This window comes from Magallana gigas, chromosome 6, assembly GCF_963853765.1.
Source record: "Magallana gigas chromosome 6, xbMagGiga1.1, whole genome shotgun sequence".
NCBI lineage: Eukaryota > Metazoa > Mollusca > Bivalvia > Ostreida > Ostreidae > Magallana > Magallana gigas.
Window position 1 is genome coordinate 33,189,618 of NC_088858.1, and position 27,375 is coordinate 33,216,992.

Below are 27,375 nucleotides of genomic sequence, written 5' to 3' on the forward strand. Positions count from 1 at the left end.
TGCTTAGTAACTATTGCATCATAAATACACCAACCGTTCAAAAATGAAATACTTCCAAAAGGAAAAAGGTCGATTTTGTTCATTGTGAAAATGCTAATGATTTCAGTCTGATCGATTCGTTATATTCATGGAATAAGATCACGTAAGTGTGAATCAATAACGATTTCAAGATGTAAAAGCACAAAATAAATATTGACTCATGGCTCGGGTTCTGATATTCAATGAGAGTTGAAGGACAAGGGGATTGTCGATTTAAAATAAAAATATAGAAGAAGGGGTCATTGCACAAAATTTCCTAATACAGTATAGATGATACATGTGAATACTACGGCCTACTACTGGCTTTACAGTGTATAACAATAAAGCACACATTGCAATACTTTGATGATACTTCTTTGTTAGGTAAATCATCTTTTGTTCCAGAGTTCATCAACCGTTTTTGTGCAAGTAACGTCATTTTGGTAAAATAAAAAAGAAGATTGATGGGTGACCTTTTTTTAATGACACCTAACGGCCCACTATACTCATTATAATTAATGCAATATTTAGTTTATATATATATATATATATATAATACCTCTAAAGTTGTCAGGTTGTCAGAACTTGTGCATGAACCTTTTGTATTTTTTTTATGAAATACAATAAAATATGTTTAAATTATATTAATGTACTATATGTGTCACAAATATATAGCACATCACTGATTTCAACAAATTACAATTATTTACTCAGAATCAAAGCTTTGTCTTTCAGAAGTTTACGTTGTGAGTCTGCTCTGGATGGACGATAAATACTAGATAAATCATATTGTCATTTTTTATTCATATTTACACCTATTGTTAAATCTATTGATATTAGACTGCTTTGATCAGACAATAATCATTATTTATGAAGATTGTCAACGATGCAATATGAATACACAATGCAAATGCCCATCAGAGCAATCAATATTTTAAATGTATAAACCACATTGACATAATGAAATGAATTATTTATAGAGCTCATATAAATAACTAACTAAGCAACATCCAGATACTTCATGCGATAGATATGCAGATCTGAGCTAATTGCTTTTTCCCTGATGAGGATTTGCATTGTGTATACCATACAATACAATTTCACAAGACGCATTTGAATGGTGACATGGTCAAATTCTTAGTCGCATTTTGTGTGTCCACTTTTTTTTCACGCTGCTATCATTGTTCATTTCATTTTATATTGTTTGGTCACTTTTTAACTTTACTTGGCAGAAAGCAAAGCTAAAGAAGGCAAGATAAAGGTTCCCTCTAAGATTAAAACACAAACACAAAAGGAATGAGTCTTCTCGATATTAGACCTTCTTCTTAAAATAAGAAATCCATGAAAATTTGACACAGTCAACCCGATCATATAAACAAATGATTCTATCAGTTTAATCACATTTGACCATCTTGTTTATGCATCAAGGTCAGGTCAAGGTCATTACGTTTTTTCTCAACTTAAAGGATGATAAAAATAAATGTTATTATCAGCAATTATTGAGACATCTGTTTAAAATATGAAGTTTCTATTCTTCAATGAAATGATAGAATTATCAGAATGTCTATCAGCTTATAATTCTATATTGGAATAATGTTTAAACTAAAATTAATATTGCTTAGCCCGCATTTCCTCTATTTTTTCTTAAATTTTGAATATATTCTGCATACTTTTTATCTCTCCAATATTGATATATATATATATATATATATATATATATATATATATATATATATATATATATATATATATTTTTATTTTTACATATTATGAAGACCTTATATAAAGATATGACTTGAAAGAAATGCTAATATATTGATTAGAGAGAAAATTCGATTTTAGTAATTTTATCACACCTATGTATTTAAAAAAGCTAATAAAATATAATTTGATAGGTAAATAATATTTTAGAAAAATATTCTGCCCAAGTATCTTATCATTAGTACACATAATCAAATTGAAAAAATCGAACATTAATGTTATTGTTTTAAATTGCTGAATAGACTAAGGAATCTACAGTCATTCTGAATTGCAAAAAAAAAAATAAAAAATGATATTTTCCAAAGCCAATGTTCCGCCAAAAATATAGTTCTTGTTAGATTCTTAACTTTGATTACTATTTCTATGCCAAGTTGTATGATAGTTAAAGGGAAAGACAAATATGATATTTTAATTACCTTTCATTTTGATTTAATGAACATTTAATCAAATTTACTTTTGACAAGTTGAAACCCAGAAAAGACTCCTTGCTTAAGATGAAAATACGTTTTATCCAATGCATTCATCCCTGACGAGATAATTCAAAAAATGCCATTATTCGTAATACACCAATATAAGATACATGCATAATGAAAACAAAACATCCATTATAAAGAGGCTTGCTTGTAAGAGTTGGACTTCATGAGACGAAATTAGTTTTCATTGATAAAGGATAGTGTAATGACTAATGTGAATCTTACTTTAATATCTATAACTATTATACTGTGGACTATTAATTTGCAGAGGTAATTGTCATTGTTGTGTTCTCAGATGTGTTTGTTTGAAGGGTATTGGAATGACGTTTAAGGGAAAGATATCGGGATATGTGACATCAACAACAATTCTAATAAAAATGGAGATATGCTTGATATGATTGATATTTTTAGTATCAAATAACCATTACGTATTCCTCCTTTCTCCCAAAAAACTCTCAGGAACCGATTTTGGTGACACATGTACTAATAAATTAAATTACTGTTGATAAAATGACAATATAATGATGGAGGTAAAATAAAAAAATACAAATTTTACATGAGAATTTTATCTGCTCTGCTTGAAACTCTGCTCAAAGTGAATATCCCGTTAATTTCGGTTCATACTTGAAGTTTACTTTAATACATTTTAAATATTTAATAGTGTTTTAAGAAGTTTCGATGGCCGTGGCAACTTTAAGACTGTATTGATCTCCTTATGAAAAAGAGCTATTACTATATAAAAATATAGGGGAAAATCAAAAGTCTAAAAGGCAAAATATATGAATATTTCTTTCTAAATAAAACTTTATAGCTTAAGAAATCATCTGCTACAATTTCAGATAAATCTGATGGTTACTTTATTGACCATTCAGCCTCTTTAAAGATGGAAAATAAATTGAATGTGTATGGGTTGAAAATTTAATTACCGCGTTATCGGGATATACCACTTTACCGAGATCGTCATGACGTTGCTTCCGATTCCCACAAAATGTATAATTATACCATTGAAGACGTTATTGCATATGAGCAACGTGTGTTTTTACAGCAGACTTCCCTTTTTGATCAAATCACCTCATTCAATGAATACAGTATTGTTAAATTCTTATACGGCGAAAAGTAGATATCTTACCTCGCCACAAAATACTTAATACACTGTTCTATATAACCAGTTTATAATTTCAGAACTTAGTCAGTATACTTATCAGATACTTTTAGGGGTAAAGATTACAGTTATTACTAATTATTTACCAGTTATACAATTAATAGTAAATAATAATATTAATATTTGTCAAATTAGCAAATAAAGTTTGATTTATTGTTAAACATACAAATCTAGATTATTTCTCTGAACTAGCGAGCTGTGCCAGTGATTCAATTTTCAATTAAATATCAAGATTTTCGCTAGTCCAATAAACTGTTTGGAAAAATGGTTGGAAACATTTGTCATTAACACCCACATCAATTAGAATCTAATACTTTAATGTCTCAGCCAAGGGACAGAACGCCTTAAATCTTGTTTTTAAACACAACTAACATTAAAGTACAAAACTATTACGTTAAAAACAATGCTTGTTTTTTTCCTTAAACAACTGCTTTTGTTATGTAAAACTGAATTGTGACAACGTATTACGCTAACAACATTTTGCGCTACACGACATATATTTTGCACAAAAATTAAATGTGTCAGTAGGTTACCTTTCAAACTTGGTTCAAATATTAGCTTTGTGTAATCTTTTAAAATATTTTTACGCATTATTTTCTCTAGATATTTTTCATAATTCATAAAAAATAAAACTAAATATTATTATATTATTTCATCACAAGAGATTTAAAAAAAACCTCAGCATAACGTTAAACAAAACGGCATGGGCTTTTTACCACTTTGTTGTTTAATTCACATGGCATTTAACGTCTTTTATGCGCAATTCATACTTATAAATTCTTTTTAAAAAATTAAAGGAAAAAATCAAATCAAGAATGTCTTCCATCTAGTTTATACATAGTATTTGAAGCCAATTTCCGAATTAAAAAAACCCCCAACATATTGTGAGGAACCTTCGCAATGCTCATAAAAGACACCAATATCGATGTAGAGATTTCAATCTTCTTGGAAATCTACCCGAGCATGCTGCGATGAAGAATGCTTTCTATTGATTTTACTGAATTTCTCTTGTAAGATTTTCTGAAATTGCGTCAAAATGTACACCACCTTGGTCTGCTTCGCTGATTCTGTATAGCTATCAATCGTTTGTCCAATATCAATATTAAAAAAAATTGCTATCGCAAACAAATTGCTGATTAAGAAACACGTCCTTTTTCACAGCGGGTGGTTCAAGAAATTGCATTTTATCGAGTATTTATGCCTTCCTGCACTTGGTGTTTATTTGGGGTATATCATCCATTATTTCCACCAAAAATGAAACGGAATTGCGTCAATGCTGCTTTGTACTACTTTATGGCGGTAACAACTTTTTTCTTTTCAAAAATTATTTAGTATCTGTCAACTAGCTTAAAAGCTATCAACACTATGTCTAGTATGCTCTGCATTTAATTTGTTACCTACTGTTTATACAAATTAGTTAACAATCATGATAGACATGTGATCATATTGTAGTTCTGATAGATCTATAAAAATAAATTTATTGCATGTGTAAATATTGCGATTCACGGATAATGAGCAATAAGGGTTCTTCTCATTTCTTTTCTTGTGCTTCAATTTAATGTACTTATTGGTATTTTAATTGTTCTAAATTTAATACTATATTCGTAACATACTTAACAAAACACCCCCTTTTAAAAAAACTAACTACATGTAAATCCTATTACATGTAATTACATGTGTTGAACTGTATTATTGGTCAATTTATTAATTTTTGTTTATAGTTGGGCTAGGTGTTTTCATATTTTAAGACAAGATATTTTAATGACGATGGAGAATTGTAAAATTTGTCTACATCTCATTGTTTATAGCTCTCTAAAAAGTAAGGGTATACAGCATGCAGGCACAGCATCAATAAATACCCAACCTCCAAATCATGAAACCACTGAAATAACAAATAAAAATAGATCACCTTTAATAAAACAGTTTTAATTTCTGTTTCATGTGACAAGATAAATAAGTAAAATTGCTTCTGACGGAACACAAATATCACGATATCATTTCACTTCTGGAATTAAGGACAAGCCTAAACTAAATACGTGTTAAGACTCAATGTTGTTCCCCATAACTTTACATTTTTGAAAGAAGTTGTCATGTATGTTACAAGAAATTTTATTTTAGAGGAGCTGAATATGATATGATATATCTGAAAAATTTCCTTTTACCGAATAAGTTGAAAAAAATAGTTTTAATTTTCGACAAAGTCTCCTCCAGATTCTACATATTTGTGTGGAACTTTAATTTGTGGACGAAAGATGATAGAATGTTAAAAACGTTTGAAAAGAGCAAATGTTGTGAATAAAAATCAAGTATTGCACTTCTTAAAGCGACATCGCTTGTCAACATTTCATCATTTGGCAACAAAGGTCATTATGAGTAGCTAGTGGTCTTTCCGGCATGTCTGAAAGAAGAACAAGACATCGCTTCATATTTTATTGTAGGACGTGTTTATCAAACTATTGCATTATAGGTCAGTCAAATTAATCCACTGATAATCAAGTCAAATTACTTTAACAGAGAATTATTTAATGAAATTTTTTAAAAACTTTTTCGCTCCATAAATCTTGTAGAGAATTTGAACCGTTAGCATTGATCGGCAAACAGGTTGAATTTTCGAAGAGGAGCCATTCGTATCATATCAAGAAAGTTAATCGGAAAGTTTGTACAAAATGCCAAGAGTTACATTCAGTCTGTTCCAATAAAATACTAGGATGACCGATCATCAACTTACGTGACACACTGGCTCTGGTTTGAAAGTGGTCCTGAATGAGCTGTTGTTTGATAGTCTCGCATAAAAACTGTAAAATCAATGCGAGGGGACAGACATTGATACATATGTACGCTTGTTATCTGACAAAGGCAAATTTACTTAGTGCGACAATCAATGTTTGGCATTTGAATATGAACCCATTAGCGAAATTAGTTTTATTTTCTGAATGTTTGGGATTTTTCTAAACAAATATTGCCAGAGCATGTTAGTTTATGAAAGTGGTAGCTAAACAAAGAAAACGAGCTCATAATTAGGTTTCACTTTTTTAAACATTTTGAAAAATTCATTTTTCTACATCTCTCGTCGTCTGGGTAGAAGGGTTTTATTATCTATGTATTTCACAACCATTACATTGCACGAATTACTAATCATGCACTAAGTAGATTTTCAAATATACCTTTAATTTTTAATGATCTCTAGAGACTAAAATCCAAAAGTAAAACATACCGACTGAAGCTAACTCCAAACACTTTATAAATTTTGTATTCAATAGCTTCTACTCAAATGGGCCCAGGTTTTAATTATGAATTTTGTATGAGAAAAGTAAATTATATATGACATGTACCACAGTATTTGAGGATTAAAGTAAAGATCTAAAAAAAAAAGTCATTTTGAATCAAAATTCTCTGCATCATTACCTCAATGATGTGAGCATCCGAATCATGGACACCAATTTTGGCCATGAAATTTGACACCCTTCTTTGGAACGAAGAGCTCTGCTGTTGAAGGAATTTGTAGTCCCTGAAAATATTTCTTTATTTAATCCAACAACAACTCCTTGAAGATATTTTTAGCATTTTCTCCTTTCTGATATATTAAAACATTTTGGATGATAATTTTTAAATAATATAAAAATACAAACAAAATAACTGCATTGATACTTTTGCAAAAAATCCCCCAAAAAACCCGGTAACTTGATAAATAAATGAAAAATCACAAAGTACGTTTCAAAAATAATTTGTCATATGATATGATTGATTTTTTCAAAAGGAAAAGTATATATTGTAGTGATCCGACAGCCTACAGAAATATAAGAGATGTTTATATGTTTACTTAGTGATATTTCTTGTCAGAACAATAGTTTTTGTTGGTACATATACATATACCAGTAAACAGTTAATGGGATGTTAAATGTGACATAGTGGTATTCATAGGATCCCCTGCAGAAAGAGCAACTACGAACAGTTACCCATCGACAGTACAATATTGTCAACCGACGCGAAGCGGAATTAGACAAAGGTTTTCGAGGGGTGTAAATATCGCGTCGGTTGACAATGGTTTTCTCGGGGATGTCAATTTCAACTGTGACCCTCCCAAACATTATATTATACTGAATGTCTAAATGTTAAAAAACGCATAACCGACCTTTTTTTGGTCTAAGGAATGACTGAATTCCACGGCAAACCGTACGCGCATAATTTACGCGCAAGTAACAATCTTTATGTTGCACTGAGGGTGATAGAAAGGATTAGAACTGAGTCTAAACCCATCAAATTTAAGTATTTAACATGAAAGTATAATAATACTACTAAGAATGCCTATTCACATTTTTTTTTCTAAAAGATTCAACCCTGTTTCATATCAACGAAAATAGCATGGTTTGTGGTTGATTTTTAACATGATCACCTTCTCTTAAAATATTAACAGAAATAGACCCCTCACGTAGATATTCCCACATTTACAGCATTCATATATCAAGCAATCCAATAGATAAACTTACTGTCTTCCCACTCCAGCAGGACCAATACAGAAGGAATGGAAGTAAATGAAAGCCTTGGAGGATATCTCCACCATTATCCTGTAAAAAGTGTAGAAGAATCGGCATGTTTACACAAACGATGTATTTGGAGAAGATATGTATCCATTTGCAATTCAAAATCTGGGGGAAGGGGTTGAAAAGGAGTCAATAAATAAAAAGGAAACACCAGCAAAACCCTGCGCAGATCAGTCTGATTAAGCTTTCAATTTGTCTTTTTTTTAAGTTGAAACAATAAACAAAGAAAGCTTCTGGTAATCCTACCTATTTGCACTTGATGATGCGGGAGGGGATGAAGGGAAAGGGATCCAGATACACCTATATGTTTAGCTAGGACATGATTTCATACTGTAAAGAAAACCCCTCAGTTAAGGTGGAATAACACCACTGATCGAAACAACATTTCGATATATTAAAGGATTTTATCGATGACAACTCCATAGCCGAGTGGATAAGGTGTCGGGCTTGAGATCCGTACATCCCGAGTTAGAATTCCGCTGAAGATTTTATACTGAATTGATTTTTTATAAATTCATTTTTTATCCCCAAACGACATTTTTTCGCTTATTTGACATATGTACAGTTTATTTACCATTATATCTTTCATAATCAAATAATTATAATTCATTGTTTGAATAATTCATTTGGATTACTTTTTCCAGGTGTTTTACTCCACCTTAATTAATTTTAACAAAAAGGACACTAGGGGAAAACAGACCTTCACCGTAAAACTAAACTCATAGTTTCCTAGGATATAGTTTCAAACATCACTCATCCTTTAGTCTAGCTGTTAAGATTTAAGTGCTGATAGAGGAATACTTGACACGTAATTATTTATAGAATATACTAGATTAAACAAACAAGATTGGTCTTCACAGTGAACAACGGATATCGATTTATTCAATAAATTAACTGATTTAAGCAACGATATGTGCATTGAATCTTATTATTAAACTTTGGTCTTCTTATTGTCTGTTTGTTCAGAGATCATAGTTATGCAAAGTTATTTAAATTAATGCAAACAAGAGATATTCAAAAATGAAAGGAACCCTAATAAAAGTAAAAGAACAACCATTTTATCCGTAATAAGCAAGTATAAAGATAATCAATTTAGTAGTCATTTTACAGTGTATAATTTTTAATTTTAGTTTTTTCAAAATACTGTTAACAGTGAAAAGCTGTTAATATGACAGCAAACCGGGTTTTCTTTTATGTAAACTGTATCCATAGTCCATGTCAACCCTCATCCAGTGAAATGGAGTACCCTACATGTATATACAACATTTTGCCAAAAAATGACTAAGTTCAAAAGCTGGTATTTTTTTCATAAATAATTGGAAATCAAAATCCTAGCAATATGCACACCTCTGATATATGTACAAATTATCTGCAAAAGAACAACTTCCTATCTTGAGAACTGTAGGAGGAGTTATCCCTACAATGAGGGTACCCTATATGCAATATTTTGCCAAAAAATGACTAAGTTCAAAAGCTGGTATTTTTTTCATAAAATATCAGAAATCAAATTCCTAGCAATATGCACACCTTTGATATATGTACAATTGATCTGCAAAAGAACAACTTCCTACCTTGAGAACTGTAGGAGGAGTTATCCGTACAATGAGGGTACCCTATATGCAATATTTTGCCAAAAAATGACTACGTTCAAAAGCTGGTGTTTTTTCGATAAATTATCGAAAATCAAAATCCTAGCAATATGCACACCTCTGATATATGTACAATGGATCTGCAAAAGAACAACTTCCTATCTTGAGAACTGTAGGAGGAGTTATCCCTACAATGAGGGTACCCTATATGCAATATTTTGCCAAAAAATGACTAAGTTCAAAAGCTGGTATTTTCTCGATAAATTATCAGAAATCAAAATCCTAGCAATATGCACACCTCTGATATATGTACAATTGATCTGCAAAAGAACAACTTCCTATCTTGAGAACTGTAGGAGGAGTTATCCGTACAATGAGGGTACCCTATATGCAACATTTTGCCAAAAAATGACTACGTTCAAAAGCTGGTATTTTTTCAATAAATTATCAGAAATCAAAATCCTAGCAATATGCACACCTCTGATATATGTACAATTGATCTGCAAAAGAACAACTTCCTATCTTGAAAACTGTAGGAGGAGTTATCCGTACAATGAGGGTACCCTTTTGGCAGCCGCCCGCCCGCCCGCCCGCCATTTTCACCATTTTAATAACCGGATTTTTCCGTTGGAAAACCCGGTTAATAAATTATTGGAGATTCTTTCATACCGCTTTACTCTGCTCGTTGAAGGACATGCTATGCTTATATAATTATGAAATGAAAGAGAATCTTGGCTCCAATTGAACCTGTGATTTCTGATATAACTTTAGTGAGTGGAGGACGAAGATATGTTGCTCAATTTTTGGTGAACTAATCTGTATAGCAATTTTTAATTAAATTGTGCTATTGGAATGTGGTTAAAATCTTGATACTTTAAGAAACCTAACAAAGACATAAATTCAATGACTACAATCTTTCAGACACCTAGCTCTAACAGAGTTACTTACGATTTTATCAAGGTCGTTAACATTTCCTCCATTTTGTAATTCCTGACTCTGTTGTCTAATAGAGACAGATAATAGCCCTAAAACAAACGGCAATACATTATAATCTTAAAAAATGAGAATTAAATAAACCTTCAGATGATGAAAAAATTCATGCACAGATCTTGAATCAAATGCGCGTGATTATTAATTAACACAAACCAACCAACCAATGCAGGTCACTTCATATGCACTGCATGAGAAACAAAACTATCTTACTTTAATGTATTTTAGAAACATTAATTTTAGATTCAATGTGTACTTCTACAAAGAAAACAATCGTTTATGCTTCAGGAAAATTATACAGATTTATCTTGTCATTCATATTACCTGATAAACTGGACAAAAAATCTCTCTTCTCTTAACATCAAATACAGTGCAAAGTTTCTGAAAAAAATAAAATAAAACTATGATTAATGTGTATGTATGTTTGTAAGAAAGCAGAAGTATGTTATCCTCGGACACTTATTGTTGTGTTATTTTGGTGATTTTTTAGCTAACGTATTTTTTTTAGTCATTAAAACTTAATAATAAATGTTACCTGGATCGTGCATGTATACTGGTCTTTACCTTGATTGCTGATGGAATGAACCTGTCAAATGGTTTCCTTTCAGGGCGACAAACTCCAACTAATTTTAGGTCTGTCATCTTATATAAACTGGGTAGACATTTGGTCCATGGAATAAAACTTTTGTGATTCCTAAAAAATAGAAATAAAACACAAGTTATCATACATTCATTGTATATATCTCTTGCCTGTACTTGATAGAGTATATATATGCCGAGCAAATGCAAATTTTGACCTCTTAGATTGGTAATCGGGGTTTTCAAGTTCGAAGAAAAATATATCCTTTAATTTAATTACTTTGATTTTAACATAAATAATACTGACAATACAAACTAAACTGAAGACATAAAATACACAAACAAGATACTTTTAAAGAAAGTGTCATGAAATAAGTGTAAAAATCATGTGAAAAAGAAAAATGAAAAATTTAAAATAAATTTTAAAAAGTACATGAATTTTTGTATATCTTGCATCATTCTATATTATAACTGTCTTATAACTTTGCGTAAACTATTTTGGGAAACTTGCACTTTTTTTCTTTCTTAAAACATGACAATTATTATTGGCTGGTATGTATTTACATATTTACCTGTGATATGAGGTTAGGAATATTTTCAGAGCATTAACAATGTTCTTGACCTCTCCTTCCAAATCAGGTGTCCCCACAACGATTACAGATCGACCAATCAGAATAGAGTATATCACATGCTTGATACTGGCATACTTTGTCATAATGTGTAAAATCCCAAACCCTGCAAGAAGAAAAATTAGTGAAATAACACAGTAAATCATTGAATCTCATATTCAACCATAATAATTGACATTTTTTACTTTCTTGTGTCAATAAAATCAAAGGTTCAAATTCAGGTTTTGCAGAAATTAGTTCAGTAAGATTGGCTTACCACAAGCCAAATTATCTGCATCTGGGGAATTATTGTCTGGGTTGGAAGGAAAAAGGGTGGATTCCTGTTCTGGTGAGTCAAAGTCAACAGGAATCAGGTTTTCAATGTTTAGCCTGAAAATACATGTACACATATGAATTTGAAATTCATATAGAGAGATATTTACTGTTTTTATTGCAAAGGAATCTTTATTTATCTATACCCTAGCTTCAGGGCAAAAACTGTAACCTCAGGAGTCATGAATTTCACAAATAAGGTAGATGCCTTCATAGACATCATAACCATGCACTCAGTTTATCTCTGCCTGGTGTGGAAACAGATCCACAGCAGGAATGAAGATTTTCTAAGATTAAATAAATTCTCATTATATGGCCATATTGGTCCAACCAAAGGGCCTAAGCCCTTGACCAATGGCCTATGAATTTCACAATTTAGGTAGAGGGCTTCATGAACATTATAATCATGCATCTAGTTTATTTCCAACTTCTGTGGGAAAACAGCATGATCATGCATTTAGTTCATTTCCCAGTACTGTGGGAGTAGAAAAGACTTTTTAATACAGTTTCACTATATTGCCATATTGGCTCCACCTGAGGGCCTGAACCTCAACCCAGGGACCACAATTGAAGTAGAGGGCTTCATCTATTTTTTTATTCCACTGGTAAGGAAGTAAAATTTTTTTTTGAAATTTTGCTTTCTTGGGCATAATTGGCCGCGTCCATTAGGCCCCAGAGTGAGTAAGGTAATAAATTTCACAATCAAGATTTTTCTTATCTCAGAGATGCTTTAAACCAAAAATAGTAGCAGTTGGCCTTGTAGTTTTCAAGAAGAAGTAAATACTGTAAAATTGATTAAGCACAAAACACTATGAAGGATGGAGAATTATGGCATTAGGTCACGTGAATGACTCAAGTGACTCAAAATGAACACTAAAGAAGGATCAAACAGTACAATGTGAACTGTTCACTATAAAAGTTGGATTTTTGGGCATGCATATAAAAAATATCTAAATAATAAAAAATGCATCAAAATGTTGAGCTGATTATCCATTTAAAAAAAAATCAATTCTTGTAAAATTATTGTGCTTCACATTGTTGTACATTTTAGACCTAATTTCAACAAATATTTTCAATACCAATTAAATCCGCCTTGTGTTAAAATTGTTAAGGATTTGCAAATGGTCTTTAAATAAGAAGCATTTGTAAGCAATTAAAAAGAAATGCAACACTTTTAATTCTATCAAAAGAATTGATCAAATTAACCCCCAAGATGTGTTTTGTCTTCTGTACATGATTGTATAAATTTTGAGCCTTTTTGAAATCAAAGTGAAATAAAAAATATCCACAGTATTTTGGTGAATAAAACATATCTTTGATCAAGGCCATACAAGCTTTCACATGCTAGCTTCCTGGAGATTGCAATCATTTGAAAATACATTTAATAAAAATTACCCCAAAACTGAAATTTGAAGTACTTTTTAAGTTTTAATACGAAAAAAATTATTGATATTCTGGATACTATTACAGGGTTTTCAAAATAACAATTAAATAACATGATAAATCATGCATCCCAGTTGCCAATATATTCCAATTGATTAAAACATAAATAGATATTGATTAAATCTGTAATGTTAACACTTTCCCTCAAACATGAATTTCAATTAATATCATTAATATCTAAATGTGGTGTCTCACATTCAGTAATCAATCAGAAGATAAATCAAAATGCAAGAAAAAAAAAACCTGATTAAGTCGTAGCTGGTCATGCCTTCGGAATCTCTTTCAAGCATAGATTCTAAAATATACAAAAAAACTTTAATGTATAGATTCTAAAATACACATAAATTAATATTAATATTAAATGACAAGTGGCATTTTAGATTTCATTTTTAATCTGTAATGCACATAAAAAACATTCATATTAATTTTCTAGTGTACCATTTTTTATGGATTGTGCTAACACAGAGGTCTTCTCTGTTTCAGGAGCAATCGTTATGCTTCCAGCCTCCTTTTCATTCTTTGCCTCTTTTTCATACTCCAGCTGACCTACATTTTCAGCAGTCAATGTGTGTAGCCTATCTCTCATGCCTTCAGTCTCTACATCACTGAGATCACATTCACATGTAAAGTCTTCATGATCAGAAGTTCCACTGCTTCTCTCCTCAAAGTCTTCCCCGAGAAGAGTGGAAGTTGACACCACCATTTCTGATATAGCACCGTTGCCTTCTTCTAACTTTTCAACGTCATCCAGACTCCTCTCCTTGTTTCCATCCCCAAAGCTTTCTACAAACTTCTTCACATTGTCAATGGTTGTACGATCTTCTGCATTCTCAATGGGCCCCATGGGTTCATCTTTAGAAATGTCAATATCTAGTTGTTGTATTTTGAAAGTCAGGTGTCGGATGAATTCATTATTTGAGTACAAGTCTATATTGTCTTTTTCAAGCTCAAAGGTATTTGGCACATCATTTTCATTGTACAGACCAAAATTCACTCTGCAAGACACAAACAAAAAATAAGATTTAGGAAATTGAAAACTGATAAAAATGAACATGGTTGCACTGCATACACGTATGATATTCCAAATCTTTTTTGATTATGCAGATATTTCCATTTATGCAGAAGTCTCTTCTACCAAAGGATCTTTATATCAATATGCTTAATTCAAATGCAGAACACAATCAACAGTGTGCAGGTTATAAATCAATTTACTAAGACAACTCTTCATTGTGATGCACCATACAATGCATGCAATTTGCATAAATAAATGCCATTGATTATCAGGAAAGGGGAAAAGCCAGACAGCTTATTTTGTCTTGTCTGGAAAAAGCTGACACGCTTTCAAACTTTCACACTGCCTGCATACATTGGGGATCCTGTTGCACTAATGGCTGACTTCATGGACTCGGCGTCATCATCATTCACGGAGCGGAATGAGCTGGCTGCTGATTTGAAGCTCAGGGACTCAATCTGAAACACATTTAAACAGAATAAATCATTTTATTTAAAGCAAAGCAATTATCTCACTCCTCTCTCTCTCTCTCTCTCTCTCTCTATGAGATAGAAGATATTGTGTGATGTGGTGAAAGTTTTAATTAATTACACACAAAGACAGAAAAGTATTATTGATGTTGTACACTTGATAAGGAGTAAGATGATAATACCAATCAATACATTTGCATGCATTGAAATTTAGATTTCTTTGAATCAATTCTTACTTTTACATTACAAAGGGTAAGGAAATTGTGACAAATTAATCATTACTTTTTTCAGAAAAAAAACATTAAAAAGTATATTTTTTAAAAAGTTTATCTCAAATTAAAATTTGTGAAGCTCAATTTAAGTTTTTAATACATCTAGCTTCATTTGACATGATGCAGTTAATCATTCACTATTTTTGGCCTGAGAGGTGAAAATTAATGACATAACAGAAAAAAAATCAATCAGATATTGAGAAATGGTTTAGTTTAGTTAACACCATATTCTTTTTTAAGCCTGAACACATTAGAGAAGTAATCAATTACTGTGGAATCATTAGAACTCATGATGGCTCAATTTTCGATGTATTCGTGGGTAGCCCTCCCCAATGAATTTACATTCTCCACAAAAACTTGATAAAGAAATTTAGAAAGAGTTATATTTCATACTATGAAAATAAAAACTGACACATCCAAGAAATTTAGAAAGAGTAATATTTCATACTATGAAATTGAAAACTGACACATCCACGAAAAATTACACCCCCACTAGTAAGCAAAAAACCCATAATCCATGAAAATTGGCCCCCACAAATTTAAATGATTCCACGGTAGACCATTGTGATCAAAGTGTGTTAAATCATTCATTCTCTGAACCTGACGAATGACCTTAATTACATGAATGACCTTTGACCCTGTCATTTAGAAAAAAGTTATAGACTTAAGTGAAAAACAATCATGCCAGTGTACATGATACACATGAAAACTCATTTTTTTTAAAAAAATAAGTGGTGCTGTTCAACTGTCGATTGACAAATAGATAAGGATGTTATATATATTTCAATTAATACACTCATCTTACAGAAGAGCATTTGTTGAAGAGCAGTCCTGGTATATCAGCTTGAAGACAGTGGCAGCCCATACATTTTCTGTAAATAAGGTAAAAAAAAAAAAAAGAAAAAAAAAAAGAAAAGAAAAATGAATCAACAATACAATGATAACAGTTATAATTTTTCAAAAAAATATAAAAACTAAGATTAAAATGCACACTAAGTTAGCACACCCTGCCGGGCAAAATCAAATCCCTACTTACAATTTGATATTTATATATGATATAGTAATACCCAAATATGAGTTATCTTCCGTACTACACAAAGAAGGTCAATGTACCTTAATTCAAAGAGATAATTTTATCTAGTCATTGTTGACTCAAATTAAAGTTGAATAAAAATCAAAGTATATCAGGTTTTTCTGCTTGTATCCAATTTCCAATTTGTTCGCAACGATTTCCATTTGATACAAAGTTTTGTTCTTGTAATAAAGTTCTCTCTTTCCTGATAAAGTACAAGTAAACAGGTAAGTAAAAGTACGATGAACTGTGTTCAGTTAGTTTAGTTAGAAGTACAAATTGCGGGATCAGAGGACAAGTGCCAGATAATAGATTTGTAAGCCTCGTTGTTTATTTAATAATCCATTGACAAGGTAGTTAAAACAGTCACTTTCACTTGTAAACCAATGTCTAATTATACCTAAGCTACTGGTAAGTAACGGCTGGTATATGTAACGGTACATGATCTATTTATCTATGACTGTTTGTGTCTCTGAAAATAATTATTGTGAGTTGGTAATTATTTGACATTAAGGAAATCATGTAAATGGTTTCATTATACAAATTTTTCATTACATAGAGCAACAATTTAGATACTTGAATTATATTTTCAATGTGACTTTGAAATAGTGAAAATTTGATTTGCGTAAATTTTATTTACCATTCTAGTTCTGATTCGTGGAAAAAACATGACGCAGAAAAAACCTGATATGAGGTATATTGGCATGATCTTTTATCGTATTTCATTTTACATAATAAATAGTTCACGATGAGCAAACCTGCAATTTTTTCACAGTTCAATCACATATACGTTATATATTTTACGTATGTGCAAATATTTCAATTTACATGTTAGATAAGTATACTGTGTTCAAAATACCAAAAACAGATTTTTGCCTTAATACTAACTTGTCTACTCCGGTTAAAAGATTAACTCCAATGCAATCCTCTCCAAAGTACACTATTTTTAAGATGTGTGTGCAAAGCTTTTTATTTACTATCAGATTATATATGTACATTGTGTTCAAAATACCCAGAGCATTTTTTTTGCCTCTATACTAACTTGTCTACACCAGTCAGAAGATTGACTCCAATGCAATCCTCTCCAAAGTACAGGGCAGAGGGACCTGGATCTGGAAATATAACAAGAGAGATAACTATGCAGAACTACGCTAAGTTAAGATGTAGAGTTACCTTCCTTGGTCAAGGATAATATCAAACATTACATATTTCCTTCCGTAAATATTTTGATTGATCATATCTTTCACAGTGAGAATCACTTTCAATATAGCGTACCTGGCATTAAGAAAAGATTGAATGGGGATGACTTTTTTTGTTTCCCATGCTGAAAATGTCCATTAATATGTCAAAGTGGCATATTGTTACTGGATAATGCAAAAGAAATATCCAACAAATAAATAAAATGTCCGTTGGGAAATGTCAAGCCTGCTCATTTTGGGTGTTCTTAAGATCAGTGTATTAAAATGTATAAAACTGATAATAACTGAGCAATTTTAGAGATGTTTTGTGCACGTACCGGTATATAATAATTATTGTATCAGTCAACTTATTGTTAGAATAATGAAAAAATTGACAACATTGAGATCTCAGAGGGCCAAGCTTAGATAATGGACAATAGGATGAAAAGAATATCAGAGAATTTTGCTTTGACCTTGACCTGTAACTTAAAAATTTTCAAGGTGGCATAGAACATCTAATTCAATCTCATTACCCTATACAGACAGGCATTTTTGTCAATCTGAGCAAGATTAAGCAAATGGGAAACAATGTATAGTCTAAAACTGATTATAAAGAGATCCGCTAAGACTGCTCTTAAAAATGATTTTTGTGTGATCCAATATGACCTTCACACTTGACCTACAAACATAATCTGAGGTCATAGCATACCCTGTGGTCAAAGGCATCATGTTGGTGAAGTATGAGCCAGATTGTAGCAAAGGGAGAGAAGATTTGCTTTGGACAAGGATTTTTCATAAAATTCTGCTATGACCTTCACATCTGACCTTGAATATTGGTTCAAGGTCACTACCAACCCTTTACTCAATAGCTCTGTTTATGTAAAGTATGACCCAAATAGGGCTAAGTGGAAAGTATATATGCAATGAGAAAAAGATTTTTGTGTGGCCCAATATGACCTTGACACTTGACCTACAAACTTCATTCAAGGTCACTGCATACCCTTTGATCAAAAACACTCTGTGGGTCAAGTATGAGCCAGATTGGTCCAAGAGGAGAGAAGATATGCTTCGGACAAGGAATTTATATATAATTCTGCTTTGACCTTAACCTTAGACCTAGAAACATAATTCAAGATCACTGCACACCTTTTATCCAACAGCATTTTGTGGATGAAGTATGAGCCATCTTGGGCCAAGGGGAGAGAAGATATGCTCTGGACAAGCAATCTTGGATGGAAAGATGGACAGCAGACAGACTGATCACTATTATTAATAGGGCACCCACAAAGTGGGAACCTAGTTATTTGTTAAAGCAAATGAACAATACAGAAAATGAGAACCTGGTGAAACTGTTTTTAAATGGTAGACTAAAGTTGTGTACTTTTCTAAACCATTTGCAGTTAATAATGGGTAAATCTCATTTCATAAATACATCTTTGTATGAGCAAATCAAAGAGAATCTCTATTCAAAATTTATCTTGACTTTAATCACACTGGTTTCAATTACTCAATATGTGTTGTAAAAAAAAAAGAAATCATACCCATGAAAGTCTTGTCATTACTTTCAACTTGAAGGACAGCCATATCTCTCTTGAAAAACTATAAATAAAGGCAAATTGATATTAGTGGTGAAAAATTATTTTTACCATATTGTAATTTGTGGATATAATTGAAAGTTAAAAAATTGTTAATCACAAGAATATCAATCACCAAATCAATATCCATATGAATATGTTTTATAATATTAAAGAAGCAATGTTTAAATGGTAACTTTGTCAATCTAATTAAGGTTTTGTAGCAATTACTGGTAAATAAGCAGATTCAACATCTATATGTACATGTACATGTAATATTAATTTGATTGGTTACTATGTATATGACCAATTATACATCAAACACTATCATTATATATAAATTAATATTTGCATTTCCATTGTTCTTTCCCACTGTAAGCCCATACGGAGGAGCTGCAATTATTTCTCTATAATCGCAATTGCTCTGTCAGTAAACTATGACGTCATAAAGATGTAACGTTATATACTTTTCCATGACGTTAAAGATTTAAACCACTATACGATACATCATGTGTTTTTCTCCATTAAAATTGACGTATTTATATGTAATATTAAAACATGTTTTTGATAACATTTTAAAGGAATTACTGTTATAACATATCATTGATTATGTTAACAAATCTATGTGAATTAAAAAATTACATTACAGTCTGGATGTTTACTTTTGATGTAATAGCTAAATGTCAAGGTCTAGGCTAAAACAGGGTATTTGCGAGTGGTAAAATGCAAATATAAGTAATAAACAACGATTATTTAGTGAACATGGCATTATGAATAGCAACTGCTCTGCTGGCATATTTTCCATGATGCGCTAGCGCGCATCATGGAATATGCCAACAGAGCAATTGCTATTCATAACGCCATGTTCACTAAATAACGTTGTTTATTTCTTTAATGTGTCCTATGAATCCTGACCTGGTATAAATGTCTCAGTTTCTGCATTCCTTCTCTATGACCCCAGGAACACAGTTCGTGCAGGCCTTGCAGATGGATATCAAACTGACGTCCAGAGGAAATCTTCACAGTCTTGGGCTATTTGAAATGAAATATTATCAAAGTTAACCTTGAAATCCTTGCATGTTGCAACATTTATAAATTTTGAATGCACAAATAAATTAGCATTAACCAAAGACTGAGGTTGTGCATCAAGCTGCTGACATTTTAACCTTCAAAACCCCCTTTGTAGCAGTTTGCACAAACTAGTTGGACTCTAGACCTACAGAACCCACTCTTCAAGTAGTGTGCATTCAGCCAATTTAATTTTATGGACCTCAGTGGTAACAACGTTATTGTTGACAAGCTTATCATGTTAAATCGATCGTGTAACGTGGGTGATCGTTCGTGTAACGTGCGGGATCGTGTGTGTATCAAAAAAATTAGTTTGCGTTTTTTACCGTTTTTTTGTTTTGTATCTTTTTTACGGAATGCTAGGATTTATTCTAAAACAACGACAAGTAGTTTTCTATTTAAACAATGTGATTTAAAAACTTTTTTTTTAATAGAAGAACATTGACAATTGTTAATATTCATGTATCTTGTCAGTGCTGATCTTTTAAACCATTCTCTCCTTTGTCGTTAAATACATTTAGTAAGTATTTCAACAACTCATTTAATCCTTTGTATGGTCGAGGTAGTTTTTCATACTTTTTGTAATTAGCCTTTATCAAGCATCTAGTGTATCTTGACACATAATTTTAATCATAATAGCAGGAGAGACACATTGAATGAAAGCAGTCAAGTTTACCCATTCCCCGTTTAAAACTAAACAATTATCCCCGAAGTTTTCTTTTAAATGAGAATACGATACGCTTTCATCTCTGGTACATTGTATATACATTCGGAACAAATTGAATGTGTTTAGATGCTTTAAAATTTAGAGTGAATAAAATTAAATCAATCATGTTCTGTAAATTAAGAAAATATGGGATGTGTAAAAGCGAAATTCTTTGGAATTAGGTAACAAATTTACTTATATCTCGCATGAATAAATCATACGTAGGGGAATCAGATGACATAAGTATTAACTCGTATGTAAAATATTTTGGGTAGTTTATGCATTATCTTCATTTCTTTTACAATTAATTTTCTTTAACTCATTATGATTATATATAAGTTTTTATTTGTTATTGAGACAAAAAAAATAATTTGTGTTTGAATTCTATATAATATTGTTTACTCGTAAAAAATAAAACAGCGCATGGCTACTGTACATGCCCCTTTTTGATAAAACATACGCATATTGTGGTACAAATTAAAGCAATACGTTTCCTTTATTCTAATCTTAAAAACTCATTTTTATTTTGCGTGTTTAATGGTATAGAATCGTTCGTTTGCGTGTTTTATTGTTATTGTTCGTCTATTGTGAAAATTCAGTAAGTTAGTGATCGTCCGTGTATTGTGCGTGATCGTTTGTGTATCGTACGTGGTCGTTCGTGTATAAGAATCGTGCATGTCGTTTGTCAACAATAACGTTGCTGCCACTGTTCATGTACCAAGGACCCAAACATCTAGTTTTGTGCACCCAGTGGTCTAACCATGCTTCGGACTTGAACTCTGGACCTACTGAACCCACTATCCTGGCAGTGAACTGCCACACAAAGTTAGAGTGAATCATGTAGATATTTACCCTGTAGTATCTGGTGTCTGGGAAGAGAGTCCACCCTGTGGTATTGTCAGATAAAGAGGATCCATCATAGGAACCTGCTGTTATAGAGAAATACCAACAACATTACAAAAGCTCGTGTAGTCTTTGTTATTGTCACATTGAATTACACCCTGCTCTAATTCATGTAATTTAAAGTATATCTGCTGGAAAATAATAATGATAAAGATTAAAGTAATAATACCATGAAACTCTTATTATACTCCATCACTTTTGCTGTAATTCCAAAATATTCATATGGGACAAGCACATGGATATGTTTATGTACCAGGTAATTAAGACCATAATGAGTGGAGGTTAACTGCTTTTTCAAAGGATATAATACTGATTCATATGAATATTAAACCATAGATTATAAAAAAAATACATATATACATGTACATGTATATATATAATATAACATATACCCGGTACCAGGTATGTATATTTTACAAACTAGCTAGCAAAAAAAAAAAAAAACCGTCAAAATCTCAGAATAGACTAATAATACTTTTAAACTAGCTATTTCTAAAGAGAGATCTTGAGAATCTTCATGTAGTTTGTGCTTCCATCTGAATGAAACACAGCATACTCTAATCAATCAATAGATTACAGCAAGACGTTTCTCATTCAATGGACTTACATACACTGGAGACAGAGTATGTGGCCTCTATCTCCTCCCACTCTTGGAGGCTCCAGGAATCGGACTTCACTCGTGGCGTTTCAATTTTTGCCTTCTCTTCAAGACGCGCAAACCTGTGCTCTAATTTTTTATCCACCTGTAACAAAGAAAGCAAATTAATTGATATCATAATTAAGCTATCAACATTTCTTACATGTATATAAAACTTCATACTAGGCATCTTTGAGATTGTGATTATGACATTATGAAAAAAATCTGTATGATGCTGCATAAATCTTTTTATGTCCTTTCAATTTGCACATAAAATAGACAATTTTTTTTAATACGGTAGTTTCAATTTGATTTGAAATAAAAGCATTTTATTGCATTAAGAATTTGATCAAATTAATTCAGTTTGCCTAGATATGTATTCAGAATTATTTTGAAATAATAAAACATGGGGATTAGTGATGTCAACTTTTAAATAGAGGGCTTCAAAGGTAAAATTCTTGCAAAATTAGGCATAAAAAACATCAGATTTTTTCTATATATTTGCATGATTATATGGTTAAAGTTTATCATTCTCTCAAAATATAATTTTGTACATGTTACACGTACAGTACATATAAAATATGGCCTAAACCAATTAAATTTTAAAAGTGTGTGTTATTAATAAAGTAAAATCAAAAGAAAAGTATATTGAAATCATAAATTTTAATAATTCATTTCTGTAATTTTCATTTAAAAATCCTTCCACACAAAAAAATAATTTCCCTAAAAACGTGTTTGTTTACATGGATTTTCTTTATGAATGTTGTGTAATAATGAAAAAAAAATCTTTCAGTGTTGATTAAATAAATAAAATCATACAAATTTTATAATATTCAGCAATTATATAATTATAGAACCGTAACACAGACACAGGGGGTCAAACAGTTAAAGAAAATGTTGAATAGGCTGAAACGACATCTCAGAAATTGAATCCTATGCAAGTGCAAGAAGTTCATCATAAGCTGAACTAAAAAATTCTTGCTTGTCAAACAGTAATAACTGTCATTTCTGTTTTTTACAATTTAATTAATAAAAATATAAAGTGTGATATTTAATTTCTAAGTACATGTACAGCTGTCTGTATTTTGATATGATAAGCATAAAAAAAATACAATTCAATAATGAAAACTACAGTAAAAAATAATGTACAAAATTTTATAGTGAGTCATTATGTCATAGGGAAAAGAAACTTGCTAATAAGGATTTTTTATTTTACTCTTGTATATTGTTACCATGGTAACACATTTAACAAAAATTATCAAAAGACATATCCTATGGAACAGAGTCTACATTTAACTAAAGTTCAAATTTTATCCAGTAGATCAGACCTATAAACTAGACACGATCTCGTTGCGAGCAACGAGGAGGTCTTCCGTCCGATTTTTTGAAGGAAATATGACATCACCGACTTTGATTTTCAACAAAAAAACATGATATGGAAAAAAGTTTGAAGAACTTATGCTTTTTTGTATCGCATTTTATAACTTCTCTTATATTGCTTTTCTAAATACTTGCATTTCTCCAAATTGAGATAGAAAAGATTAAACTTGTTTACCTCTGGCTCCTAAAAACCCTAATTAGGTAACGCAAGAGAAAAATCATTATATTGTTAGGATATATAAACGTATTATACCTAATTCAGCTTAAATAACCTTTCACAAAATAGCTCTTAGTAAAACGCTTTAGATTAAGGAATTTAGAGCCCTTTAATCCCCTAATTTAAGGGGCCAGCCCTTTTTTCTTGAAATCAAATAGAAGGTCATTTAATTATGAACACATTTTGTCAACAAATGTTTGCAAATTCGTTACCGTTCTGGAGATATCTGGGAAAGAAGGTTTTAGGGGCCATTCCCTTATCTCCTTATAGGGGCCGTTGAACGAAATTTTGGTGGTTGCATATTGTTAAGAACATCATTTTGAACACCTTTTCTTCTGTACTACAGTTCAAAATATTTTTCCTTTCTGAAATATGGGTGATCAAAATTTTGGACTTTTGGCCCCTAAAGACCCCTAATTACGTAACATGTGGAAAAATAATTACATTGCTGGGATACTAAACTGTGAGATAAACATATTTGCTTATATAATATGTTACAAAATATCCCTCGGTAAAAGGCTATAGATAAAAGACTTTAGAGCCCTTTGGTTCCCTAATTTTAGGGGCCAGCCCCTTTTTCTTGATTTCAAAAGAAAGGTCTTTTAAATAGCAACTATTTTTACATTACATGTCTTAACAAAATATTTTTCAGAAAAGAGATAATTAAAGAAAACCACAAAAAATTTCGACGTTTTTTTCATCTCAATTTTCGGGTCCAGGCGAGCTTCGGCGCTTTGAAAGCTAGATCAAAATGAAAATAAAATTGCAAATCTACAATCTTTCGTCTACTATCCCTGAAAGTTTGATTTCGATATCTTTTATAGTTTAGGAGAACTTAGAGGGACAAGCCACCCCTCTGAAAATCGCTAAAACGTCAGTTTCTCAAAAACGGAAGTGACGTCATCAATAAAATCAAAAACCTATAAGGTTCAGATCACTATCTATCAGTTCTGAAAGTTTCATGAAAATCGGTCGAGTCGTTTCTGAGAAATCGCGTGCACAAAATTTGTAAGAAAAAAAAAGAAAAATAACTAGACACGATCTCGTTGCGAGCAACGAGGAGGTCTTCCGTCCGATTTTTAGAAGAAAATATGACATCATCGACTTTTGATTTTCGACATCAAAACATGATATGGAAAAAGGAGTGAAGTACTAATGCTTTAAAGTATTGCTTTTTAGTTCTATTACATTGCTTTTTAAAATACTTGCATTTCTTCCAAATAAGATTGAAAATATTAAACTTGTTACATCTGGTCCCTAAAAACCCTGATTGGGTAACGCAAGAGCAAATCATCATATTGTTAGGATATGTAGACGTATTATACTTAATCTAGCTTTAATAACCTTTCACAAGATGGCTCTCATTAAAGGGCTATAGAAAAAATTCTTTTAGAGCCCTTTGATCCCCTAATTTAAAGGGCAAGCCCCTTTTTCTTGATATTAAATGAAAGGACATTTAATTCTGAACACATTTTGTCAACAAGTGTTTAAAAATTCATTATCGTTCTGGAGATATATGAGAAAGAAGTATTTTAGGGGCCGATTCCCTTATCTCCTTAAAGGGGCCGTTTAACGAAATTTTGAAGGTTGCATTTTGTTAAGAACATTAATTTGAACAACTTTTCTCCTGTATTGCATTACAAAATATTTTTCCTTTCTGAGATATGGGTGATCGAAATTTTGGACTTTTGGCCCCTAAAAACCCTTAATTACGTAACACATAATGAAATCATTACATTGGTTGGATACATAACTGTGAGAACAACATATTTGCTTCTAAAGCCTTTCACATAATATCTCTCAGTAAAGGGCTACAGATTAAAGACTTTAGAGCCCTTTGGACCCCTTATTTGAGGGGCCAGCCCCTTGTTCTTGATATTAAATGAAAGGTCATTGTATTCTAAACAAATTTTGTTCAACAAGTGTTTAGAAAACCGATATTGTACTGGAGGTATATGAGAAAGAAGGTTTTAGGGGCCGATCCCTTATCTCCCTATAGGGGCCGTTTAACAAAATGTTGAAGGTTGCTTATTGTTAAGAACATTACTTTGAACAACTTTTCTTCTGTATTGCATTTCAAAATATTTTTCCTTTCTGAGATATGGGTGATCGAAATTTTGGACTTTTGGCCCCTAAAAACCCTTAATTAAGTAACACATAATAAAATCATTACATTGGTTGGATACATAACTGTGAGATAAACATATTTGCTTCTATAACCTTTCACAAAATATCTCTCAGTAAAGGGCTACAGATTAGAGACTTTAGAGCCCTTTGATCCCCTAATTTAAAGGACCAGCCCCTTTTTCTTGATATTAAATGAAAGGTCATTTAAATTTAAACAAATTTTGTTCAACAAGTGTTTAGAAAACCGATACCGTTCTGGAGATATATGACAAAGAAGGTTTTAGGGGCCGATCTCTTATCTCCCTAAAGGGGCCGTTTAACGAAATTTTGAAGGTTGCATATTGTTAAGAACATTAATTTGAACAACTTTTCTTCTGTATTGCATTACAAAATATTTTTCCTTTCTGAGATATGGGTGATCGAAATTTTGGACTTTTGGCCCCTAAAAACCCTTAATTACGTAACACATAATAAAATCATTACATTGGTTGGATACATAACTGTGAGATAAACATATTTGCTTCTATAACCTTTCACAAAATATCTCTCAGTAAAGGGCTACAGATTAAAGACTTTAGAGCCCTTTGGACCCCTTATTTTAGGGGCCAGCCCCTTTTTCTTGATTTCAAAGAAAAGGTCCTGTAAATAGAAACTTTTTTTACATTACATGTCTTAACAAAATAGTTTTCAGAAAAGAGATAATTAAAGAAAACCAGAAAAAATTTCGACGTTTTTTCCATCTCAATTTTCGGGTCCAGGCGAGCTTCGGCGCCTTTCAAAACAGATCAAAATGAAAATAAAATTACAAATCTACATTCTTTTGTCTACTATCCCTGAAAGTTTGAACTCGATATCTTTTATAGTTTAGGAGAAGTTCCACGGACAAGCAACCCCCCTAAAAATCGCTAAAACGTCAATTTCTCAAAAACGGAAGTGACGTCATCAATATAATAAAAAACCTATCAGGTTTTGATCATTATCTAACAGATCTGAAAGTTTCATGAAAATCGGCCGAGCCGTTTCAGAGAAATCGCGTGCACAAAAATTGTAAGAAAAAAAAGAAAAATAATAATAATAGGGAAAAAGAAATCGTACGAAAACAATAAGGTCTTCCGTTGGAAACGGAAGACCTTAAAAAGCTAGACCCAAAAGTGTGAAATACATCATTCTTTTATTCATAAGAAAAAGTACAGATAGGTAAAAAATGGACCTCCAATATCATGTGACAGAAAAAACCTCCTATATACCCAAAATAATTTGAC

The 27,375-nt window shown here is 31.6% G+C and overlaps 1 protein-coding gene across 3 annotated transcripts in view; it reads right to left on the reverse strand.

Moving 5' to 3' along the window:
• Positions 1–5,319: 5,319 nt before the first annotated feature.
• LOC105323825 (guanine nucleotide exchange protein smcr8a) overlaps positions 5,320–27,375 on the reverse strand; it is a 30,856-nt gene continuing 8,800 nt past the window's right edge. For 2 of the 3 annotated variants that reach the window (XM_011422910.4, XM_066087107.1), the window contains exons 9-26: positions 22,360–22,495; positions 21,702–21,778; positions 19,991–20,107; positions 19,043–19,100; positions 17,366–17,435; positions 16,057–16,123; positions 14,864–14,967; positions 13,936–14,492; positions 13,741–13,792; positions 11,999–12,111; positions 11,686–11,848; positions 11,099–11,228; positions 10,859–10,915; positions 10,493–10,569; positions 7,902–7,979; positions 6,820–6,922; positions 6,143–6,209; positions 5,320–5,812 (exon numbers count right to left, since the gene is read on the reverse strand). In XM_011422910.4, the coding sequence (XP_011421212.3) occupies positions 5,751–5,812; positions 6,143–6,209; positions 6,820–6,922; positions 7,902–7,979; positions 10,493–10,569; positions 10,859–10,915; positions 11,099–11,228; positions 11,686–11,848; positions 11,999–12,111; positions 13,741–13,792; positions 13,936–14,492; positions 14,864–14,967; positions 16,057–16,123; positions 17,366–17,435; positions 19,043–19,100; positions 19,991–20,107; positions 21,702–21,778; positions 22,360–22,495 (2,088 nt within the window). In that variant the 3' untranslated portion in view covers positions 5,320–5,750. Of the gene's footprint in view, positions 5,813–6,142; positions 6,210–6,819; positions 6,923–7,901; positions 7,980–8,201; positions 8,286–10,492; positions 10,570–10,858; positions 10,916–11,098; positions 11,229–11,685; positions 11,849–11,998; positions 12,112–13,740; positions 13,793–13,935; positions 14,493–14,863; positions 14,968–16,056; positions 16,124–17,365; positions 17,436–19,042; positions 19,101–19,990; positions 20,108–21,701; positions 21,779–22,359; positions 22,496–27,375 lie in introns of those variants that run through there. The other variant, XR_010714565.1, reaches the window with a different exon arrangement.